Source organism: Oryza sativa, chromosome 11 (genome assembly GCF_034140825.1).
Source record: "Oryza sativa Japonica Group chromosome 11, ASM3414082v1".
NCBI lineage: Eukaryota > Viridiplantae > Streptophyta > Magnoliopsida > Poales > Poaceae > Oryza > Oryza sativa.
The window spans coordinates 22,466,146-22,489,344 of record NC_089045.1 but is presented as its reverse complement, the minus strand read 5'-3'; the positions used below and the strand labels follow the sequence as shown (position 1 = coordinate 22,489,344).

The 23,199-nt window shown below is 41.6% G+C and overlaps 1 protein-coding gene and 1 pseudogene across 2 annotated transcripts; one reads left to right on the top strand and one right to left on the bottom strand.

Moving 5' to 3' along the window:
* Positions 1 to 10,353: 10,353 nt before the first annotated feature.
* Positions 10,354 to 15,033, bottom strand: LOC107276122 (DUF724 domain-containing protein 3-like; annotated as a pseudogene).
* Positions 15,034 to 16,460: 1,427 nt separating this feature from the next.
* Positions 16,461 to 22,104, top strand: LOC4350713 (uncharacterized). Of its 2 annotated transcripts, none has more exons than XM_026021641.2 (7): positions 16,461 to 17,554; positions 19,331 to 20,026; positions 20,126 to 20,236; positions 20,328 to 20,382; positions 20,457 to 20,578; positions 20,646 to 20,784; positions 20,875 to 22,104. In XM_026021641.2, exons 1-7 carry the CDS (start codon positions 16,508 to 16,510, stop codon positions 21,849 to 21,851), a joined length of 3,147 nt encoding a protein of 1,048 aa, XP_025877426.1. In that variant the 5' UTR covers positions 16,461 to 16,507; the 3' UTR covers positions 21,852 to 22,104. The 2 variants fall into 2 exon arrangements, with proteins under 2 accessions (XP_025877426.1, XP_015615702.2); XM_015760216.3 differs by having other exon boundaries at positions 20,120 to 20,236.
* Positions 22,105 to 23,199: the final 1,095 nt, after the last annotated feature.

Below are 23,199 nucleotides of genomic sequence, written 5' to 3'. Positions count from 1 at the left end.
CCGCACCCGCACGTGTGCGTGCGGGCTACTGTTTGCTGCCGCGTGCACCAAAGAAAAAGGAAATAGGAGTACGAACCATCCCTTGGTCGGTACAGTGGTACTCCCTCCGTATTTTAATGTATTACTCCCTCCGTATTTTAATGTATGATGATGACATCGTTTACTTTTCGAGACCATTCGTTTTATTCAAAATTTTCGTGTAAATATGAAAGTATTTATATCATGCTTAAAGAACATTTGATGATGAATCGAGTCACAATAAAATAAATTATGATTATATAAATTTTTTGAATAAGACAAATGGTCAAACGTGGATAAAAAGTCAACGGCGTCATACATTAAAATATGGAGGTAGTAGAAAGTAGTAGCACCATTTAGTTAACTACAGCTCTGTTTAGAAAAGATAAACTCTAACTACAAATCTAAACACGTATATATCCAGGTTTATAATTAGGATTGAATTCTTTTTATGGAGGGGTACTCGTCGTCCATCCTATGATTTCATTTTTACTCCTCCATTTGTTTAAAAATAAGTTTATTTTAATTATTTGTTGCATTGAAATTTGTAAAAATAAAAATTAATATATTAAAACTAGATAAAGTGAGGAGAAATAATTGCATTTCGATTTGGTAAAGGAGCTAAGAGAATTATAGTTTTTTTATGTTGCATTGGTATGTGTGTGATAAGTGAGAAATACGTAATTATTTTTTTTTGGAATGGACAGAGTAGAGTGGTTAACTAATGTGTGATAAGCTAGAGTAGTCACCGGCGTATGTTCAGTGGCTAATTATAAGTATCAATGGTACTAATCTGATAATTTATGTTAGTACAACCGATCACACGGTCGCCAGAGTAAAGTGTGTAGCCGCTGTCGCTGTATGCTCCTCTCTTTCATGAGAACGTAAGTGGAGGTCAGAAATGTTTCCAAACTACTAGTCAATATGATTTTTCTTTCAAAATATTTTTATATATGAAATTTTAGATCATTGTTTTAAATTGTGTTTTTAGTTATATAATAGTTAATCTATTTACTTCTACCCTCGAATAATTGTCGCAAACAATCCATTAGCCATTCGAAAGAAGAAAAAAAGAAGAAGAAGAAGCGTGCGAGCGAGGAGGTGTACGAGTTAATTAACTGTTGCGTGCGTGCACTTCTTCACGCACGGAGGATTAAGTCATGCTTATACTGTAGTGTATATATCTTGTCTGATTAGTTAGTTAAGCGTTGGCATCTAGCTCCCTAACTAGAGGTATTAGTTTAAGCGTGCGACCAACAGCAACAAATGACAGAGATGATTGTTGGGTTCATGCTTATTACGACACAAGACGACCTACTTAATTATAAAAACGACATGCTCATAGCCATATACTCCTATATACCAATCAAAACGGCGGTGGCCAACAAAATCTTGTCACAAATTTGATGAGATTTAGCTGGTACTCATGGACCAATGGAGTAATTAATAGAGTGTGCCTAGTCGTAGGACGACCGACGACCCTTCAAATTAACCAACTAATTCCCCGAAAAAAGAAAACCAATAACAACCTAAGTCGATTTTAATTTCTGGCCCGTTGTGTGCAAACGATCCGTTAAATACCTCACATACATGTGGGGCCCACAGATACCAATTTACGGTTTCGTTTGACTGGTTGACTGGTCGGACCCACTATCCCTCGCGCCTGTGACCCCACATGTCAGCCACCTGTATCGAGCTGATAATGCAGGCCCCACTTCCGGGTCCCACCACTATGCCAATCAGTGGCGTATGTAGGTGATCCAACTTATACATTCTTTGGTGGGGAGTGTATATGTTTATCGCTAGATTATATCTGGAATGAAAAACTATCGCCAGATTTCTTGATAGACCCATATAATTTTGTTGGGTTTAAAAGATGTACACTACTACAGTGCTACTATGGCAATTATTGATCAGAATTAGGTTTAGAGATTGTATACAATATCCAAGCCGAAATGTTTTGTCCGGAGCGAGAATGCTGGACAAAAGAAATACACATACATGCGAAAGAATGGTCACTCTGGACTGTTTGTGGATCTCGTAATCAACTCTACATATATTATATTACTCCATCCATTCCAAAATATAAGTCATAACTATCCCTAACCCAAAGACCAAGAAAATATTTATTATCATCTTGTAGTTTGGATCATCCTAATAAATACAATGCATGCATCCAATAGAATTAGAGAACATGAGAGTGGAGAATTTTAAAAAGTAATAATTTAATATAGAAGAGGTCATAGTTAATAAAATATATGCATACATGCCTTATATTATGGAACATATAAAAAAAATGATTGTGCCTTATATTATGGAATGGAGGGAGTATTATACTACTCCGTTGGATTATAAATAAATAAATAAATACGAGTACTCAACATCACAGAAGACTACAGATTAATACGATCTTGATTGAATACGCGTTGTGGTAGCTAGTAGGCGATCGAATATTATTGTGCTAATTAATTTGCTGGACCATACGTCACGCAAGCTATGCTACAAACGAGCCCGCGGCGAGCGGTGGGCGCGCCCAGCCCAAAGCCGCATGCACCGGCGTGGTGCACTGGTGTGGTGTGTACGCGGCGAGGATAAGCTAGCACTTGTATACCAGTACTCCCTCTGTTTCAAAATGTTTGACACCGTTAACTTTTTAAGTACGTGTTTGACCATTCGTCTTATTCAAAAAATTTAAGTAATTATTTATTATTTTCATATCATTTGATTCATTGTTAAATATACTTTCATGTACACATATAGTTTTACATATTTCACAAACTTTTTTAATAAGACGAACGGTTAAACATATGCTAAAAAGTCAACGGTATCAAACATTTCGAAACGGAGGGAGTATTATTTTAGCCCCGCGCGCGCGCGGATGCATATGCGGCCACGTACGACGGTGCGCGCGCCGCGCGGCGAGGCTCGCGTGACCGCCGCGCGCCGCACGGGCCAGCGTGCGTGCGCCGCGTACGGCGCGGCGCGGGCACGGGCAAGTTGGGGTGCGTGTGCGTGTGTGGGGACAGCTCGATCGAGTGAACACCTGAACATGCACACAGTACACAGGTGGAAAAAATTGGTGCGCACGGCAAGAAAAAAAAAAGGGTTTATAGTACACTATTGACATGCTTTTTTATAATTATATTTACATACTATTATAAATTTTACGGTTTTAAAATATGTCAATACTATTTTCTCCATTTCAGATTATAAGTTGTTTTAACTTTGATCAAAATCAAACTACTTAGTTTTGATTAAGTTTGTAGATAAATACACTAATATATACAACACTAAACTAGTTTTATTAAATCAATACTTGAATATATTTTCATAATATATTTATCTTGGGTTGAAAATGTTACTACTTTTTTCTACAAATTTGGTTAAACTTTGAGCAGTTTGATTTTAACCAAAATCAAAACAACTTATAACCTGAAATGGAGGAATTATTTATCTATTTAGAACCATTCAATTATATGCAATTCTACAGGAATTCGAGACATACCACTGCATATCCTTATAACTGTATTTTCTAATTCCTTTTAGGACCAAATTACCCATGTTCTTCATCCCCTATGCTTAGCAGTAAGCTCGGTAACAGCGTGCTTTCTGTGGTGAACATTAAAAAACCTGGATATATAAAATTTATTATTAAAAGTTTAAATGTTTGTTTAAGTTTCTTTTGAACTAGGTTAACAATCGTATAATAAGCCTGTTACCACGGTAATCATCGGTAAGGAAAATCGTGGTATTTATTAACTTGCTATATATGCATTTGTACGGTACGTACAGTTGGATAAGATTTATATTTATATTCATAAAGGTCCTGTTCGATTTAACTTTTTGGCTGATTACTCGTTTGGCTTACATGAGAAGAGACTCAAATAACATATGAATTATTATACTTAAATAGATTTATTTGAAGTTATAAAGAAACTTCTACATGTAAACAAATTACATCATTTAGTAACTTATATAATGTGTCTGTGATAATCTGGTGGCTTAGAATATAAAAAGGAGTGAACAAAAAGCATCTTGAATTTTTGAGAAAAAAAATAAAAGAGCATCTTGAATTGTAAGTACTTGCAAGAGATGATGCGTGGACGTCTCTACTGCACACATACAATTTTTCCCACGTGGTGCACATGCGACAGAGAGCTATCTAGATCTGACCCCACAAAATAAAACATATCGACACTCGCCTCAGATCCGGCAAGCACTGTTCAGATATCGATCCTACTAAAAACAAATAATGTAATCGACCGTCAGATGTAGCTAAGCTAAAGCTACTGTAGTAGATTCATGCATGCATATACGGTACTTTCCTATCCATCTTATATTGGGATAGAAGGAGTAACAGTAGCATCCCTCTATTTAAAATATAAGAAATTTTAAGTGGATGTAATATATTCTAGCATGTTTAGATTTATAGTCTTATGATATATTACATTTATCTAAAATCATTTCTATTTTGGTACCAAATACTGCCTCCATCCCTAAATATTTAACGCCGTTGACTTTTTTAAACATGTTTAACCGTTCATCTTATTCAAAAACTTTTATGAAATATATATATATATATATATCTATATGTATACATAAAAGTCTATTTAACAATGAACCAAATGATAGAAAAATAATTAATAATTACTTAAATTTTTTAAATAAAACGAATGGTCAAACATGTTTAAAAAAGTTAACTGCATTAAATATTTAGAGACGAATGGAGTAATAGTCAGTCGATCTGTACCGTACAGTTAATTAATTACTCCTATAGCGATGAGTTATCGCGTCGGCAAAGTGACGCCAAATTAAGATCAGTTCATGGACACCGAGACGGTGCATTTGCTTGCATCTATGCGGCCCGCACGCAGCTTCCGTCCGACACACACGCCGACGCCACGAATTACATCCGTGAGTAATGTGGTCCTTCGTACAGGTAAGTTGGGGAGAGTTAAATATAGGCTGTGTTTAGTCTAGCGTAAAGTTTGGATTTTGGTTAAAATTAGAGATGATGTGACTGAAAAGTTGTGTGTGCATGACAGGTTGATGTGGTGAAAAAGGACTGAAGTTTGGATCCAAACTTTAGATCTAAACACAGCCATAGCTGATGAGAAAATATAAATAAACTCGGGAGTTTTTGATCGGCTCGTTACTTCGAGTTCAATTGCTGATATAACTTTCTATAATCTGAACGAAAAGCTAAACTGTTTAAGAAAACTTCTCATTATAAGCAAAAACCATAGTTATCGAAAGTATGAGCTAGTTATACATACATTTATGGACAAATGGACTCAAAATACGTATTTGGATCACTGCCGATAATGAAAATGGCTGATATATATATTATGGCTGATATATATATATATATATATATATATATATATATATATATATATATATATATATATATATATATATATATATATATATATATATATATATATATATATATATATATATATAACACATATTACGGTTGTGAATTATCCACGACGCGGTATTGTGCCAATTAACTCAGCTATACTAATGAACGTTGTGTGTTCATACTCCCTCCGTTTCACAATGTAAGTCATTCTAGCATTTTCCGTATCAATATAAATGTGAAAAATACTATAATAATTTACATTGTAAAACGGACGAATAGTATCTACGCATGCACAAATTCACGTGCCAACATTGTGAGATGCAGTGTGTACACATTCACATGCAACATACTCGCGACGGGCCACCACGTGGACCGTACGTACGTACACGTGGATCTATCGACGTGGCCAATGCCCAATGATCAACACGTGTACATACACGGATATGTTGCCCTTATCCATGAGATGCTTGATGTGCTTAATTAAGGCTACAAGTGAATCATCCACGAATCTATTTATAGATTAAATAAATATGTGAAACCTAATAAAATAACGAATATTGATCCTCGATATTGATCTGCCTCTGCTATCTTGTTGCTTGGAGTAGCTTTTTTCCGCAGTACCTCTTTTTCTTTTACCGGCTGCAGCTTTGTTTTTTTTCTTTCTTTTTACTCCTTGGCATAAGCCTGTCTGGCTGTTGTGTAACGAAAATCAATGTTTTTTCTAATATATTTTAACATGTAATCTTTTTGCGAAAAACAAAATATTGATCCTCGATTAAGATCAAACGATCGTACGTATAGTGTTCAATGCATGCATATGTACGTGTGACGCTCACACGTACGTAGTTACGTACTACATTCAGTTGGTCCAAGGAAAAAAAAAAGGATCGAGTCAAAGGGCGTGTCGGGGAAAGGCGGCACACGTATGGATAATGGACCCCGACCGACCTGCAGCTTGATCATAGGATGCGACCGTACGTGCGCGCGAAAGCGTTCGCACGCGCGCGCGCATTGGTGTACGTGGAGGAAAAGGGTAACTTGGCGACTCGTTCCCTCGCCTTTGCATTGCTGATCTCTCTCGCATCTAGCCAGATAGATGTGAGAGGTAAAGATTCAGGCTACAAGCAAACTATAAGCTAGCTATAAACATATTTTAAAAAAATAAAGGTAGAGAGAGAAGAGCAGATAGCTAGCTGCAGCACGGACTCTAAAACGTAATGTATGTATGATAAGTGGGACCAGGTAATTAATAGTATAGTAAGCAACTATGGTATAAATTAGCTATTACATTGGCTATAGATGATTTGTAGCTAGTAGTGTGCTATACTATTAAACTTGCTTATAAGTAGGTACACGTGCCGTATACGTGTATATATGTATGTACATGGAAAGGATCTCTTCGTCGATGACGGCATGAAAGCTAGCGCAAGGTTCTTGGTGAGGGGAGGGTGGGGGTGGGGGTGGGGGTGGGGAGAGGATCAGGCGAAGGTGGATCCCGTCAGTGGCGGCAGCCCTAGAGGTGGCGAATGCCTGTAGGGAGTCTAGGTGGAATAGGATATCCTCGGCGGTGACAGCGGAGGACTAAGATTTCAGCAAGATATGTGCACCTCGGCAGAGGTGGCAGCCTTAGAGTTCAGTGGCAGCCTTAGAGTCTGGGAGGTGGAAGGGGATCACGATAACGGCGTCGACTCTATGGATAGTGGTGGCCTTTGAATCCAACGAAGCGGAAGCAAATCCCGTCGGCTCGCGTCTGGGTCAATTAGTTCTGACTGGATGCTGATGATTAAAGGTGAACAAATTAACCAGTGGCATGTGGCGTCAACTCACCTGACTAGGTTTTTCTTTTTTGTGGTTGTACGTGTTTTATTTTCTAGAATTACACAGTACAACGTAGACACTTCCAACGTACACACACTCACCCTATAAACATACACACGTAAACCCTACCTATATGAGCATATTCGAAGACGGGGAATCTAACTGTCGTTGTATCATTTTGATTGTGTATATCCTATGTGAATATAGAGATCGGATTAATTAATAAAAATTTATATGCAATCTAAAAAAAACCGTATGCGTCGCATGCACAGACGCACGCAGGTGCTTCGCGGAAGCTACGTACGCGTCGTCGCCAAGCGGCGGTGGTTAGTTGCAATGATGAATTGCTTCGGCACGACTCGGTGTCGGGTGGTGTGGGCCCACACCCGCACGTGTGCGTGCGAAGCTCTACGACTGTTGCCGCCGCGTGCGGTTAGACCAAAGACAAAACCAAACCGTCACTTTGCTAGCTGCTTAATTGGTCCCTACTTAATTAACGCTAACCGCCGTGCGATTACCTACCGTTGGTGTCCAGGCAAATTAAAGGACACACGTACGTGCGTGCCTTCGGTGGCTAATTAAGATATATACTCGCTCTTCATTTTTCAGCTTTTAGATATTAACTAAAAATACTTATATTTTAAGACGTAGGGAGTATTTTCTATGATTAGTAGTTTTATTGTTATTAGGTGATAAAACATGAATTGTATTTTGTGCTCCCTACGTCCCAAAAAGACTTAATTTCTGTGTTTTCGTGTCCAACGTTTGATCGTCCGTGTTATATGAAATTTTTTATGATTAGTATTTTCATTATTGTTAGATGACAAAACATAAATAATACTTCATGCATTACTTATCTTTTTAATTTTTTTTATAATTTTTTTAAATAGGACGGACGGCCAAACGTGAGACATGGAAATTCAGAAATTGAGTTCTTTTTTGGACGAAGAGAGTAACTATTTTTTCAAAATAAAAATTATATTTTTTAATAAGATGAACGGTCAAACATTAGACACGATAACATAAAAATAAAGTCTTAGTGAGACGGAGGGAATGGTGTGTACCCTAATCTCATATATAATCAGCGCCGGCCACGCGTGTGTGGGTTGATTTAATCGAACATGCGGTAGATGATGTAGTGCTCTGATCGGAAGATTAATTGAGTTTTAATTGTTTCAAATTCAAACATGGATTTATCTATCTACTATTTTGAAAAACCTACATATAAAAAGGTTTCGTACGAAAGACATCGTCTAACAGTTTTTAAAACATGGTTATGAAACTGAGATAAAATATGCATCTTAATCATAAGAAAACAATGTAGCCTAACTGATTGGTCGCAAACTTTGTGCGCCCGCTATTATTAAGTACTATATCGTGCAGGCTAGCAGGTGTACGAGAGTAGGCTGTTGCATGCGGTTGTGCACTTTGTGTTCAAGCACGGAGGATTAAATAATGCTTATACTGTATATCCTGTCTGGTTAGTTAAACGTGGCCATTTCCCTAACTAGAGAGATTAGTTTAAGCTAGCGTCTGTAGCTAGCGTGTGACCAACAGAAACAAATGACAGCTATCCTTGTTGGGTTCATGTCTAATTAACTTATGACACAAGTCCACTTCAAAAGAAGAAGAAAAAACGCCATATTCATATGCATATGCATACCAAATCTTGACCACAAATTCTTGTCACAAATGTAATAGAATTTACCTGCATTACACGTGGACCAATGGAGTAATAGTGTTGCTTGCCATAGCCCCATAGGAGTATATAGGACCTTAAACACCAACAGACAACAAAACATGCCACGGTGTACATTTCTACTCGGCTAACTACTAGTTTTTTGGCCCATTGTGTGTGCATTTGCAGCTTAGGAGGCTCAGAGAGTCAGAGATGGGCTTTTCTAGGCTGGGCCTCTAAACGATCGTGAGCACTTCAATCCATAGCAGAAAGGAGAAAGTCCACTTTTTGTCCTTGATATCTGGCAACAGATGTACAAAAAACAAACTGGAGAGGAAAAATACGTGAGTAGTGGCAATGGAGTCGGGCGACGTATGAAGGACCCTGCGGAAACAACTTCAATCAATCTGCGACGTATGAAGTACAGCCGTGGGTATCCGTGTCTAACGTCAGACCGTCCGTCTTATTTAAAAAATTTATGAAAAAACAAAAAAAAATTAGTCACATATAAAGTATATATTATTCGTGTTTTATCATCTAATAACAATAAAAATACTAAACATAAAAAAATTTTAAATAAGACGAGCGGTTAAACGTTGGACATGCACAGTATAAAACTGCATTTATTTTAGAACGGAGGGAGTATATATTTCTAGCAAAATGAGCGTGCATTGCAACAGGAGTAGATGATTAAGGTTCAATTTTCTGTGTGAACTATTCGTCTAAGTAGGGCTGTGTTTTTAGATCCAGGGTTGTAAAGTTTTGGCATGTCACATCGGATATACGAACATTCATTTGAAGTATTAAACGTAGTCTAATAACAAAACAAATTACAAAATCCACCTGTAAACCGCGAGACGAATTTATTGAGCCTAATTAGTCCGTCATTAGCAAATGTTTATTGTAGCACCACATTATCAAATCATAGCGCTATTAGGCTTAAAAGATTCGTCTTGCAATTTACATGCAATTTGTGTAATTAGTTTTTTTTTGTCTATAGTTAATACTCCATACATAAATCCAAATATTCAATGTGACGGGGTGTAAAATTTTCCCAGTAGATCTAAAGAGGGCCTAGATCAACGGATGACATGAATGAGATGTACAGTGCAAAGAAGAAGATATATAAACTTGTGATGAGACATGAAAGAGATGCAGAGCGCAAGAAGGCAGATGCATGTTTAAGACTTGATCATAAGCTGTTATAACCAAATTTCCGTCGAGGGCACACCCAACTAAAAGTGAACTTGTGAACCCTCACAGTCAGAACCACATGCTTTGCAAACCAATTCAATCTTGGTTTTGTATCACAGGAAATGAAGAACAAGTTGTACATGAATTCAACAATTCACTCTCCTGTACGGCTGTACCTGCAGCCAATCTGCATCTCTCAGTCAAGCCAAGAAAGCGATTTGACTTAGTTGAAAGCCAAAGCACACCTTTGCTAGCAAACCAAACAAGAGGCCAGCCATTACAACAAAAGAGATAAATTGGCAGCAACCATTTCTTACAATTGGCAAAGAGTTGGTTTGGTTAGGACTGGCATATATCCAAACGATCCCCTAAGTACATAGATAATTGGCATACCAGACTAGCATAGATAGACGATCTCAACAAAAGGTCAGGACACATCGAAATAGCCCTAGATTAGCGCCTGCATACACATACAGCCCTGAAGGCTGGAGCATAAGTTAGAGGGACACATCGAAAGAAGCTAGTACCTGCTATCAATTGTTAATGCATTCCTCCTCAACCAGGACGCTGCGAAACTGTTTTTCAGCATCCCGGCATGCCTCCTGAGCGTTGCTATCCTCCGCTTTGAGTCTTGACAGCTCCGCCTCTTCGTCCTCCATCTTCTTTGACATCATCTGGCCATCCCATCGGTGTCTCCCAAGTTCCATCTCGAGCTTGGCCATAGCACTATCATTTTCATCACGCGATGCACCAATGCGGGACAAGGAAGATTGCTTTTCCAGCACCTGTTCTTTCAGCTTCTCCCTGTATGCGAGAGAATGGGTGCGATCCAATTTGAACTGGAGCGCCTTGTTTAGCTTGCACTGCAAAGACTGGACATTGAATCCATTTTCCACTAAATAGTTGAGTGTTGTGTTGTGCTTCTCAAATATCTTCGTGCTGTCCGTTATGCGTAATTTACTTATTGCATCCCCAGCATCTATATATGACCAAAATAACCCTATAGCCATATTTTCACGCACCGCTTCTGGAAACTGCTGTAGTGGAAGGAAATGTGGCTCCTGTGGATCCTTCCGAAACACTTCCATCATTTCAAATGCAGACCATGTATCCTTAGTCTTGGTGAATAGGGCCTGCTGACCGGGGAGCTGACACAGACATATCTGAAGCCATAGAATTCCCAGCCAATGAGCAGCTCCTTAATATGGTGTTGTCACTGGTGCACGGAAAACTCCCACTGTTCCCAATAGGTAAGTGGGTTGATCCATTTCCCTCTTTCCCACCCACCTCATATCCAACTGAAAGGTCAAAAGGTAACATAGGTTTATCCATAAGATGGCTGATTTCAGCTACTTGGGTAACCATATTGTCAGTCTCCGCATCTCCATTATGATTATCTTGACAAATGCTACTGATTGTAGCAGCCAGCTCATCATCGAACAGACTAGAATGTAAGTTAATTTCAGACAAACCATCAGTGTTCCAATCACGAGAACCTGCCCCAAAAAAAACATCATTAGAAAACTGTTACATTGAATGCAACAAAATAAGTGAGCATTTACAGCAAAGATAGAATTCCCAGAACATACGTTTTCCACTGGCAATTGATTCAAAGCCTGGAGGTGTTAATGGCAACAGTTCTTGATATGTTACTTGATTTGCATTCAGGTTATCCTCCAAAGTCTTATCAAGCTGCTGCTGAATATGAGTTTCACCCTTCAACTGTCTCTGAACAAGATACACAGCAGAGTGGGAACGTGGCAACCAATGGAAATATGTGATCAAGACAAAGACTCGTACCTCGAGAGAATATCTTTTCAGTCGCCTTGCAGCTTGCTTTCTACGTTTGGGCTGGACAGTACTGGTTGCATCCCACGAGTTATGTTGGCTATCTGATTCTTCAAAGCCCTTCATTGTAGCAACTGCAGATTGTAAAACAGTTGTTAGATTTGACGCATCATCTTGTTGATACTTAGTATTTGAACCACTATCACCCTCTCTTGACACCTGCAAAACATATTGACAAGCAGCACAAAAAATGCTCATGAATATGGATACGGGATGGACAAGTTCCTAAAAGTCAACAGCACAAGACTTACAGCATTAGAATCTTCAGGTAAGTTGACTTCAGGCAGTTCTGTTGCCTTGAATTCCTTCTTTGACCTTTTCCTTGACATTGTCCAGGCAGAAGATTCAGTATCTTGTTTTTGTTCATCATCACTGGAGTGTTCATCAGCTGGTGACCTTCGGTTTTTTCCAGACACAAACTGGTGGCTCAAGCGTCTCTATACAAGTAAAGAAATATCATGAGTGGATCATGCGAGTTGACATATAAGCTATTGAAATAACAATCATAGAGAAACCAATGCAGGCAAGTACAATAGCAAAAATATGAAGATGAGCGAATAGAACAATGTGTAATTGACTGCTGAAACATGTATTCAGGTAACTGTAAACAAAATATGTCATGGCTGCGCATTCATGGCCAACAAACAGTTCTCTGGCCTCTATGTGTTTTCTTTCTTTGGCTCTAATCATTACAACGATATAAGCTTTTCACATTCCTCCAAGGCATGCGATCCCATTTTTTCCTGTTAAATGCAGCTTTCTTTTTCCCCCCTTATCCCATGTTTAGCATGATTCCATTTTTTGTGTTTTTTCTGTTGTTTGACCATGGGCCCACTGCGACAAATTTTAGGTCATTGTAGGGGAATATCTCTGGTTCCTTTTTAGGAAAAGGAAGCATTTTATTTCTGGTAGAAAGTTTTAGTATTTTAAAAATTACCACTTTCTATCTCTGTTGAAAGTTTTTGTCTTATTATGGAATTTTCTTGATACATGGATGAGAGTTTTTTTAGTTCTATATGATTTTCTCTGTACAGAAGTTTTTTCAGTTTTCGCTGAAATTATTTTAGTTTACAGTTTTAAGAAGAATCTTTTTACAAATACAGAAAATAAATGCAATAACACACATGTGTAAAAGATAATGATGGGCCAAACATTTCAAACCAACTGTGAAACCAATAATTGTCTGAATTCAATCATGGAGAGGTACATATATGAAGAGAGAGAGATTATTTGCCAAGTTCAGACAAAATGTCTCCAAATTATGTGGGAGTTCTGCACAACTGCCAAGCACAATTTGAAAATAGGGTTATAAGTCTCGAATATGAAAACAATAGGTTGCTTAATCCAATATACCAGAGCAAATTTCACAAGTATCCAGGACTTGACGACAGCCCACAAAACATCGTGCTGACCTTAGCCATATGGTAGCTGCTCCAACTCCCCCCAGATCAAAAGTACAATGGTGAAGAAAAAGAAGTTGTGGAAACAATACAACAAAAATTGAGCATGTGTTTTCAGTACAGGAGTGGAGCATTCAACAAAATGCTTGCTGTGTAATATCACTTGTTAAATATAAGTTTGCTTGAAACTTCTTGTTGCACTATGTCGGACCTAAACACACCAAGGTATCCTGTTCTCATAAGGTTATGAGCATGAGATTTGCTTCGGTCCAACAAAAAGTAACTCGAGGTACTAGTACCTCACGGTACTAAATTGTTTCCGAACGTTGGATCTAACTAGGCGGGCAGGATAGGCATTGATAGATCCAACGATCGGAAACAATTTGGTACCGTGAGGTACCGGTACCTCGAAATACTTTTCGTTGGACCGGAGCAAATCTCTATGAGCATTGTTCAAAGAGGGTGATCCATGCATCAGCAGTCATGAAGCACACAATATCAATCAACATCAGCCACAAGATTAAAACATGCAAGCAGACACCCGACCTGCTAATACGCAGAGTTTCAGAGACAGATTCCACCATTACCTTGGCAGAAACAATCCTCCAATTCTTCCCATTCCACTTGTACTGAGGCTGGAGCAGCTCCCGCGCCTTGGTCACCACAATCTCATTGTTCTTCCCATTGACACTTACCTCGTACTCACCCTCACCGACAATTCTCCGCACCACGCCAGGCGACCACGCCCCGTCGCAGTAGGCCTCGACGGCGGCGCCGGGGCCAAACCGGAGATCACAATCCTGCGGCGAGCGCACCTCGGACGGCCTGATGAACTGCCAGTGCAGGTACTCCACCGTCTCCTTCTCAAGATCGGAATACTCGACGAGATAGCTCATCTTGTCGATCACCTTGGTCACCTTGGCGTGGAACCAGGAGCGGCCGTACACCTCCCGGTCCCTCCTCACCTCCACCTTGTCCCCAACCCGGTAAATCCTAACCGCCGCCGCCTGCTTGGGCTGGTGCGCGATCGCCGCCTCCGACGGGACCCACTCGCCGCCGACGTAGTCGCGGCGCGGGCGCACCAAGCGCGGCGGGAAGTCGATCACCTCGCGGGTGATGGGGAACGCGACGGTGACGACGCCGCCGCCGCCGCCGAGCACGATGCCGGACCACCACCCATCCTTGTGAAACGCCTCGACAATGTCGTGCGGGGCGAGCGCGCGGAGGTCGTCGGAGGAGGGGGGAGGTGGGGGGCGGGGGCGGATGTGGGAGGGCGCGAAGTGCTCGACGAGGGGCTCGCTGCCACCGCCGCCGCCGTCGTCGGAGACGAGGTCGGCGTAGGAGGCGGCGTAGCGCGCCGGGGCGCGGGGCCCCCGCGCCGGGACGAAGCTCACGACGACGGCCCTGTACCAGGTGCCGTGGTACCCGTCCCCGTCGAGGCGGACCTCGACGTCGGTGCCGGGCGCCAGCGGCGGCGGGGGCTCCTCCTCCCCGCCGGGGCACGGGTAGTGCGGGGACCGGGAGACCGAGCCCTTCTTCGGCCTTGTCCAGCGCCGCACCTTCTCGCCGCGGCGGCGGCGGCGGCGGCCGGTGAGCGGCGGCGAGCCGCCGGTGGCCATGGAGGAGGAGAGGAATGGGGGGTTTGTTTTGGGTGGCGCGTGGCGGTGGGAGCTCTAAAGGCATAGGGACGTGGGGTCACTGACAGGTGGGCCCCACAGCTCCTCATGCGCGGCATCTCGACTCGACTCGTGTATCTATCCCACTTTCCCTGGGCCTACTACCATCCGATTGCTACGTGGAAAGCGTCCAGCCTGTGTCACTGACAGGTGGGGTATGGTCGGGGTTTGCGCGGTGTAAGTGTAAGGGGACTAGGGGTTTTTCCATTTTCTCTGTGGCTTTTGTCCTTTCTGGATAGGGGTGGGGTCCACTTGTCAGTGGATGGAGTGGTGAATGCGGTTGCAGGGAGTGGTGAGTGAGATCAGGAAGTGCGGTTGAGGGGCCTGTATTGCCAGTTCGATATGACATGTTGGATCACAGGCGTGGCTGAGGTGTTGAAATAGAAAATTTCCACATTGTAATAGGCTGTATTTAATTCCCTTCAAACTCTCAATTTTTTCGTCGCATCAAATATTTGGATATATGTATAGAGTATTAAATGTGAAAAAAATCAATTACAAATTATAGATTCCGTCTGTAAATTGCGAGACGAATTTATTAAGCCTAATTAATCCATCATTAGTAAATGTTTACTGTAACACCACATTGTCAAATCAAGGCACAATTAGGTTTAAAATATTCATCTAACAATTTACACGCAATCTGTGTAATTAGTTTTTTTTATTATGATAAAAATATTATGATAAAAAATCACAAATTAATTTTATAATATATCTAAATTACTTTTAGATTTCACTAAGTTACTTCTTAAATATATAAAAGTAAATTCAATAAAGTTTTAAAGTAATTAACATATATTTTAGAAGTTACTTTCTTTTTTTATAAGTTACTTCTATATTACATGTAAATTACTTTTAGGCTTTATTGAATTACTTTTATATATCAAAAAAGTAACTTAGTGAAATCCAAAAATAATTTAGATGTATTATAAAAATAATTTATATTTTTTCATCAAAACACAATAATGTGAGATCTTGTTATAAAGATTTAATTGTTACGAACACAACGGTGTAATCGGATAGTAGATCGGATGAGTAATTTAAGAAAAAAATTATATTTAAAATATAGGTGGATAGTGTCTAGCTGATTTATACCTCTAGTGTAGTCACGTCCATTTTACCAGTACGAGTGCGGCAGTGCCGCTGGAGTCCGGTTGTCAATGAAACGGTCACCTCCTCCTCTAGGGAATCGCACTTCCACTGACCGGTGGGCCCCACGAGGGCGCTACATGTCAGCTACTGCTGACAAAACAGGCCCCACAACCCCCACTTCCTGGTCCCACCACCCCTCCGCCACCTTTGCATTCACCATCCTTCCAGTCAAATCAAACACTGACAAGTGGGCCCATCCCTCGCCGCGCACCCCCACCGTAGCCCACCTGTCAGTGACACAGCCCCACTCCCACCTCGCTTCGGATGGGCGAGACGGGTAGACGACACGACACGCCCACCCCAAACCCACCCAAAACCTCTCCCATTCCCCCTCTCCACCACCTCCACCTCCACCATGGCAGCCGGACGCTCGCCGCCGCTCACCGGCCGGCGGCGCGGCCGCGGGCGGGTGCGGCGGTGGACGAGGCCGCCGAAGGGGTCGCAGTGCTCGTCCTCCCCCCGCAGCCCGCGCCCCGGCGGCGGCGGGGTGGAGGGGGAGCAGCCCCCGCTGGCGCCCGGAACCGAGGTCGAGGTCCGCGTCGACGCCGACGGGTTCCACGGCTCCTGGTTCGAGGCCGTCGTCGTGGGCTTCGTCCCCGCGCGCGGCCCGCGCACCCCGGCGCGCTACGCGGCGTCCTACGCCCACCTCGTCTCCGATGACGGCGGCGTCCTCGTCGAGCACTTCGCGCCCTCCCACATCCGCCCCCGGCCGCCGCCGCCACCACCCCACTCCGACGACCACCTCCGCGCGCTCTCCCCGCACGACATTGTCGAGGCGTTTCACAAGGATGGGTGGTGGTCCGGCATCGTGCTCGGCGGCGGCGGCGGCGGCGGTGTCGTCACCGTCGCGTTCCCCATCACCCGCGAGGTGATCGACTTCCCGCGGAGCCTCGTGCGCCCGCGCCGCGACTACGTCGGCGGCGAGTGGGTCCCGTCGGAGGCGGCGATCGCGCTCCAGCCCAAGCAGGCGGTTAGGGTTTACCAGGTCGGGGACAAGGTGGAGGTGAGGAGGGACCGGGAGGTGTACGGCCACTCGTGGTTCCACGCCAAGGTGGCCAAGGTGATCGACAGGATGAGCTACCTCGTCGAGTACTCCGATCTGGAGAAGGGGGAAGGGGAGGCCGTGGCCAAGGCGGTGGAGTACCTGCACTGGCGGTTCATCAGGCCGTCCGAGGAGCGCTCGCCGCGGGATTGCGATTTCCGGATTGGCCCCGGCGCCGCCGTCGAGGCCTACTGCGACGGGGCATGGTCGCCCGGCGTGGTGCGGAGCGTCGTCGGCGAGGGTGAGTATGAGGTAAGTGTCAATGGAAAGACCAAGGAGGTTGTGGTGACCAAGGTGCGGGAGCTGCTTCAGCCTCAGTACAAGTGGAATGGCAAGAACTGGAGGATTGTCTCTGCTAAGGTAATGCTAAAATCTATATGTAACCTGTGCTTGCTAGTTTTCTTTGTTTCAGTTTGCTTGCTGTTGTGAGCTTGTGGCTGATGTTGATACTGTGTGCTTCACTGCTAATGCATGGATCAGGATGAATTATGATTGGTTTTGTAATTTTTGGAGTTAAATAAATGAAAAGAATCGCATGTGAGTTACATGCCATCTAAATATTCTGTGTTAGTTCATTTAAATGGGATGATTAAAATAACTTACTATGTGTTCCTTTAATTACATCAAACCTTCAGCCCACTATTCTTGAAATATGTATCTTTTGAGTTTTAGGACATGAAACTCTCTGGCTTCTAAGCTATTTATTGAAGAACTGTTGAGTAGGTATATGTAGGTTTGCTTGAATATTGAACCATCAATTTGATCAGGGTGATTATTGGATTTTTTTCCCACTTGTTGACTTGTTCCATGTTTATTCACTAGGAGTCCTGCTAAATACGTTTTCACATTCTTGACTAGATACTTTTAAGAAAAATTCATGGTACAGCCCCCCCCCCCCCACTTTTTTCTTTTTTTTTTTTTGAAAAAAAATCACCCTCTTTGAACAATGCTCATAACCTCTTGAAAACATGATGCCTTGTTGTTTTAGGCCTGACATAGTGCAGCAAGAAGTTTCAAGCAAACTTATGTTTAACGAGTGATTGAACAGCAAGCATTTTGTCGAATGCTTCACCCTTGTACTGAAAAACATGCTCAATTTTTGTTGTATTGTCTCCACAACTTTGTTCTTCACCATTGTAATTTTCATCTGGGATAGTTGGGGTACGATGGGTCTGTGTACCATATGGCTAAGGTCAGCGCGATGTTTTGTGGGCTGTTGTTAAAGTCCTGGATACTTGTGAAATCTGCTTTGGTATATCGGATTAAGCAAGCTGTTGTTTTCATATTTCAGAATTATTTTTAAATTGTACCTGGTAGTTGTGCAGAATTCCCACATAGTTTGGAGACGTTTTGTCTGAACTTAGGAAACAATATCTCTTGTATGCATGCATGATTGAATTCAGACAATTGTTGGTTTCACAGTTGGTTTGAAATGTTTGGTCCATCGTTATCTTGTAGATATTTGTTTTTGCATTAATTTTCTGTATTCGTAAACTAAAATAATTTCAGCTAAAACCGGAAAACCTATTATACAGAGAAAATCATATAGAACTGAAAAACTCTCATCTACATATCAAGAAAATTTCACAATAAGACAAAACTTTCAACAGAGATACAAATGGGCAACTTTTAAAATAATAGTAAAACTTTCTATCAGCAATAAAATTCTTCCTTTTAACAAAAACGAATCTGTGGATATTGCCATTCAATGATCTAAAAAATTGTACCAGTGGGCCCATAGCCAAACAAGTAACAGAAAAAACATAAAAACTGGGATCATATGCTAAACATGGGAAAAGGGGGGAAAAAAGAAAGCTGCATTTAATGGGGAAAATGGGATTGCATGTCACGGTGGAATGTGAAAAGCTCATTTCGATGTAATGGTGAGAGCAGAAGAAAGGAAACACATATAGGCTAGAGAACTGTTTGTTGGCCACGAATGTGCAGCCATGACATATTATGATTATGTTTACAGTACCCAAATACATGGATTAGCAGTCATACACATTGATCTGTTCATTCATGTTCATATTTTTGCTATTGTTCTTACATGCATTGGTTTCTCTATGATTGTTGTTTCAATAGCTTGTACGTCAACTTGCATGATCCACTCATGATGTTTCTTTACCTGTACAGAGACACTTGAGGCAGCAGTCTATGTCTGGAAAAAGCCCAAGCTCACCAGTTGATGTGTTCTCCAGTGATGATGAACATAGACATGATACTGAATCTTCTGCCCGGAGAAGGTCAATAAAAAGGTCAAGGAAGGAGTTCAATGCAACGCAGCAACCTGAAGGCATGTTACCTGAAGATTCTGAGGATGTTTCACATTCTGAGATGAACACTCCTTTATCTGAATTATGCAAGTCATCGGGAAGCAATCATTCTCCAAAGTCTTGCTCTGACCCATCTGGAATGAAAAAAATTCAAGTGCTTTCGAAGAAGATAGTGAGTAACTGTTTGGTACCAGTGAAGGGGATTCTTGATGCTTCGACAGGACATAGAATACCTCAGAATGAATCAAGAGAAGATGGTATTGGGAAGACAATGGTTAATCAAGAAATTATATCTGACATGATGCTTACGAATGGTCAGGCTAATACATCTGCTTGTGGAACAAGTATGAATGAAGGCTATGCTATGCTTTCAACTAAAAAGTTTGGAAAACAGAAAATGGCATTATCTCGCAGATACAATCCTGTACGGAAGGCACGGGGAGGGCTGCTCTCTGTCCAGCAACTACACACTAAAAAAATCATGCCTTCCGAGCTCAAACGGGGTAAAATGAGACTTATTCATGCACTTCAGGACATGAACGATCCCTCTGATAATGTGAGTCCCATCTGTTGTGTTTTGTACTTGAATTACTTCTTACATGCAGATAATTTTTAATTTATGGCCATTTGAATCTTTTTGCTGGTCCAGATTCAGTTAAAGGGAAACAGTACTTCTCCAAGCAGAGAAATTATTTGTGCTTTGAGTGTCTCTTCACAATGCAATACCCCATCTCCTCTGGGTAAACAAATAAAGGCTTTTGACTTCGTAAGTCTTGTGCTGTTGACTTTTACGAACTTATCCATCCTGAATCCATATTCATGAGCAGTTTTTGTGCTGCTTGTCAATCTGTTTGCAGGTGTCAAGAGAGGCTGATAGTGGTTCAAATACTAAGTTTCTTATCTTGAAGAAATGTAAGTAGTTTGTCTAGTACTGTTCTATCAACAAGATGATGCATCAAATCTAACAACTGATGTACAATCTGCAGTTGCTAGAAAGAAGGGCTCCAAAGAATCAGATAGCCCACATAACTCATTGGATGCAACCAGTACTGTCCAGCCAATACGTAGAAAGAAAGCTGCAGGGCGACTGAAAGGATCTTCTGTGGAGGTATGAAACTTGTCTTGATCACATATTTCCATCGACTGCCACATTCTCACTCTGGTATCCTGTTCAGAGACAGTTGGAGGGTGAAACTCATATTCAGCAGCAGCTTAATAAGGCTTTGGAGGATAACCTGAATGCAAATGAAGTAACAAATCAAGAACTGTTGCCACTAACACCTCCAGGCTTTGAATCAGTTGTCAATGGAAAACGTATGTTCTGGGAACTCTATCTTTGCTGTAAATGTTCACTTATTTTGTTGCATTCAATGTAGCAGTTTTCTAATGATGTTTTTTTTGCAGGTTCTCGTGATTGGAACACTGATGGTTTCTCTGAAGTTAACTTAAATTCTAGTCTGTTCGATGAAGAGCTGACTGCTACAATCAATAGCATTTGTCAAGATAATCATAATAGAGATGCAGAATCTGACAATGTGGCTACCGAAGTAGCTGAAATCAGCCATCTTATGGAGAAATCTATGTTACCTCTTGACTGTTCAGTTGGGCATGAGGTGGGTGGGAAAGTGGGACAGGGATCAATCCAATTACATATTGGGAACAGTGGGAGTTTGCCGTGCACCAGTGACAATGCCATATTAAGGCGCTGCTCATTTGGTGGGAATTCTATGGTCTCAGATATATCTAAGTGTCAACTCACTGGTCAGCAGGCCCCATTCACCAAGAGGTCCCATGTTTGGTCTTTATTTGAAGAGATGGATGTGTTTCGAAAGATGCCACAGCAGCCACATTTCCTTCCACTCAAGCACCATCCACTAGGGCTGCGTGAAGGAACGGCTTTAGGTCTAATGTGGTCATATACTGATGCAGTGGATAATATAAGTAAATTATGCATAACGGACAGCATGGAAATATTTGAAGACCACATCAAAACACTTACCATTTTAGAAGAAAATGGATTCAGTGTTCAGTCTTTGCAGCAGATTCTGACCAAATTGCTCCAGATCAGATCAGATTACACCAATTCTCTCAGAGACGGGGAGAAACTGAAAGAACAGATAGCGGATAAGGCCTTTGCTGTGTCCCGTGTTGATGCTCTGCTTGATGAAAATGATAGTGCTATAGCCAAGCTTGAACAGGAACTTGGGAAACTCCGATGGAAAGGCCAGAAGATGTCAAAGAAAAAGGAGGATGAAGATGCAGAGCTGTCAAGACTGAAGGCGGAGAATAACAATGCTGAGGAAGCACACGGTGATGCTAAACGACAGTTTGACAGCATCCGGGCTGAGCTGCGGCAACACTTAGCAATTGATAGTCAGTAACCATCCTGATGAGTCCCAACTTAGGCACTGTATGCTGGGTGCTTATCTAAGACTAGGAACCCTGCCTGTTGAATGTGTCAGTCCTGACCTATTATTTCTAGACCATCTATCTGTGCTAATCTGATCTACCTATCTCTGTACTTATTTCTTCCTAAAATTTGCCAGCTATCTGCTGTTATTAGTTCCTAAAATTCGCCTATCGGCATGCGGGTTGTTTTGATTGACAATTTAGTGTTGGTGTTGTTCTATGCTATCTGCTGATGCCTAGTTAGAATCCTAAGATATGCTGACTAAGTATATACTCTATTTGGTTCTGATGGGTATAAGGTCGTCTGCAAGTGTGAACTACTTGAAGCGCTGCTGAGTGCTGATGCAGGTGCTTACTGCGTAGTACAGATATTGACTTGTTTAGGTTTTGAAGCATATAATGGAGTTGGCCTTTCTGGACCTGAAGTTCTCGTTGTGTTGGCCTGCGTTTTTATCTGCATTTGTTGTGAAAGACAAGTGCAATTGTGCAACCCTGACTGTTCACTACTGTTCTGTGGTTATAAACCTTGATCACTCCAATCTTGCCGGTAGGCAAGCAATGTAGCAATTTATACAATCATATAGTTTTCGGGCCTGTTCACTTTGATGCCAAAAAAAAACCTTACCAAATTTTGGCATAGTTATCAAAATTTTGGCAGGATTTCTTATATAGTTACCAAAATTTGACAGCAAACTAAATATAGCCATTTTTTTAGCAACTTTACTAAAATTTGGTAAGGTTGAAAATGGCATCAAAGTGAACAGGCCCTTCATCTCTTGCATCTATATACTCTTAAGCAGTCAGTACATAGCTGATCACTCTCATCTCTTGCATCTATATACTCTTAAGCAGTCAGTACATAGCTGATCACTCAAAGTGGCTGAATTTGTACTCTTAACAAACTGTCCTCAATCATGACCTGTCTGTGTTTGGGCAGCAAGTTAAAAGAGTCTGACAAAGTTAAGCTCATGGTATGAACTTCACAAAGTTCACCATACATGTTTTCTGTTAACAATCCTGGTACAGAGTTACCTTACCATGACTAGATTAACATCTTACAATTCAAGTTGAATTTCAGGTCAATTGGTACTCATCACAAAACTTGCCATATGAGCTATCTGCTGATGATGTCTACCTGACAAAGTGGCTGTGCACAAGCAATTGAGATCATCTGCTCTGTCCTAGCTCTGCCTGGTGCCAACATCCTGCGCCCAAGGCTGGGCTAAACCTGAGGGTTCCATGTTTGTCAAATATGCTGCTTCATAATACAGAGAATCGAAGGGAATTTCTCACGGTGGATGATGTTTGGTTGGCTTGGTG

Excerpts from the sequence above, each read along its gene's own strand:
- LOC4350713 (XM_015760216.3), top strand. The coding sequence starts at position 16,508 with ATGGCAGCCGGACGCTCGCCGCCGCTCACCGGCCGGCGGCGCGGCCGC. Across the intron at positions 17,555-19,330 it reads GGAGGATTGTCTCTGCTAAG|AGACACTTGAGGCAGCAGTC; the intron begins GTAATGCTAAAA and ends TTACCTGTACAG. Across the intron at positions 20,579-20,645 it reads TGAAAGGATCTTCTGTGGAG|AGACAGTTGGAGGGTGAAAC; the intron begins GTATGAAACTTG and ends TATCCTGTTCAG.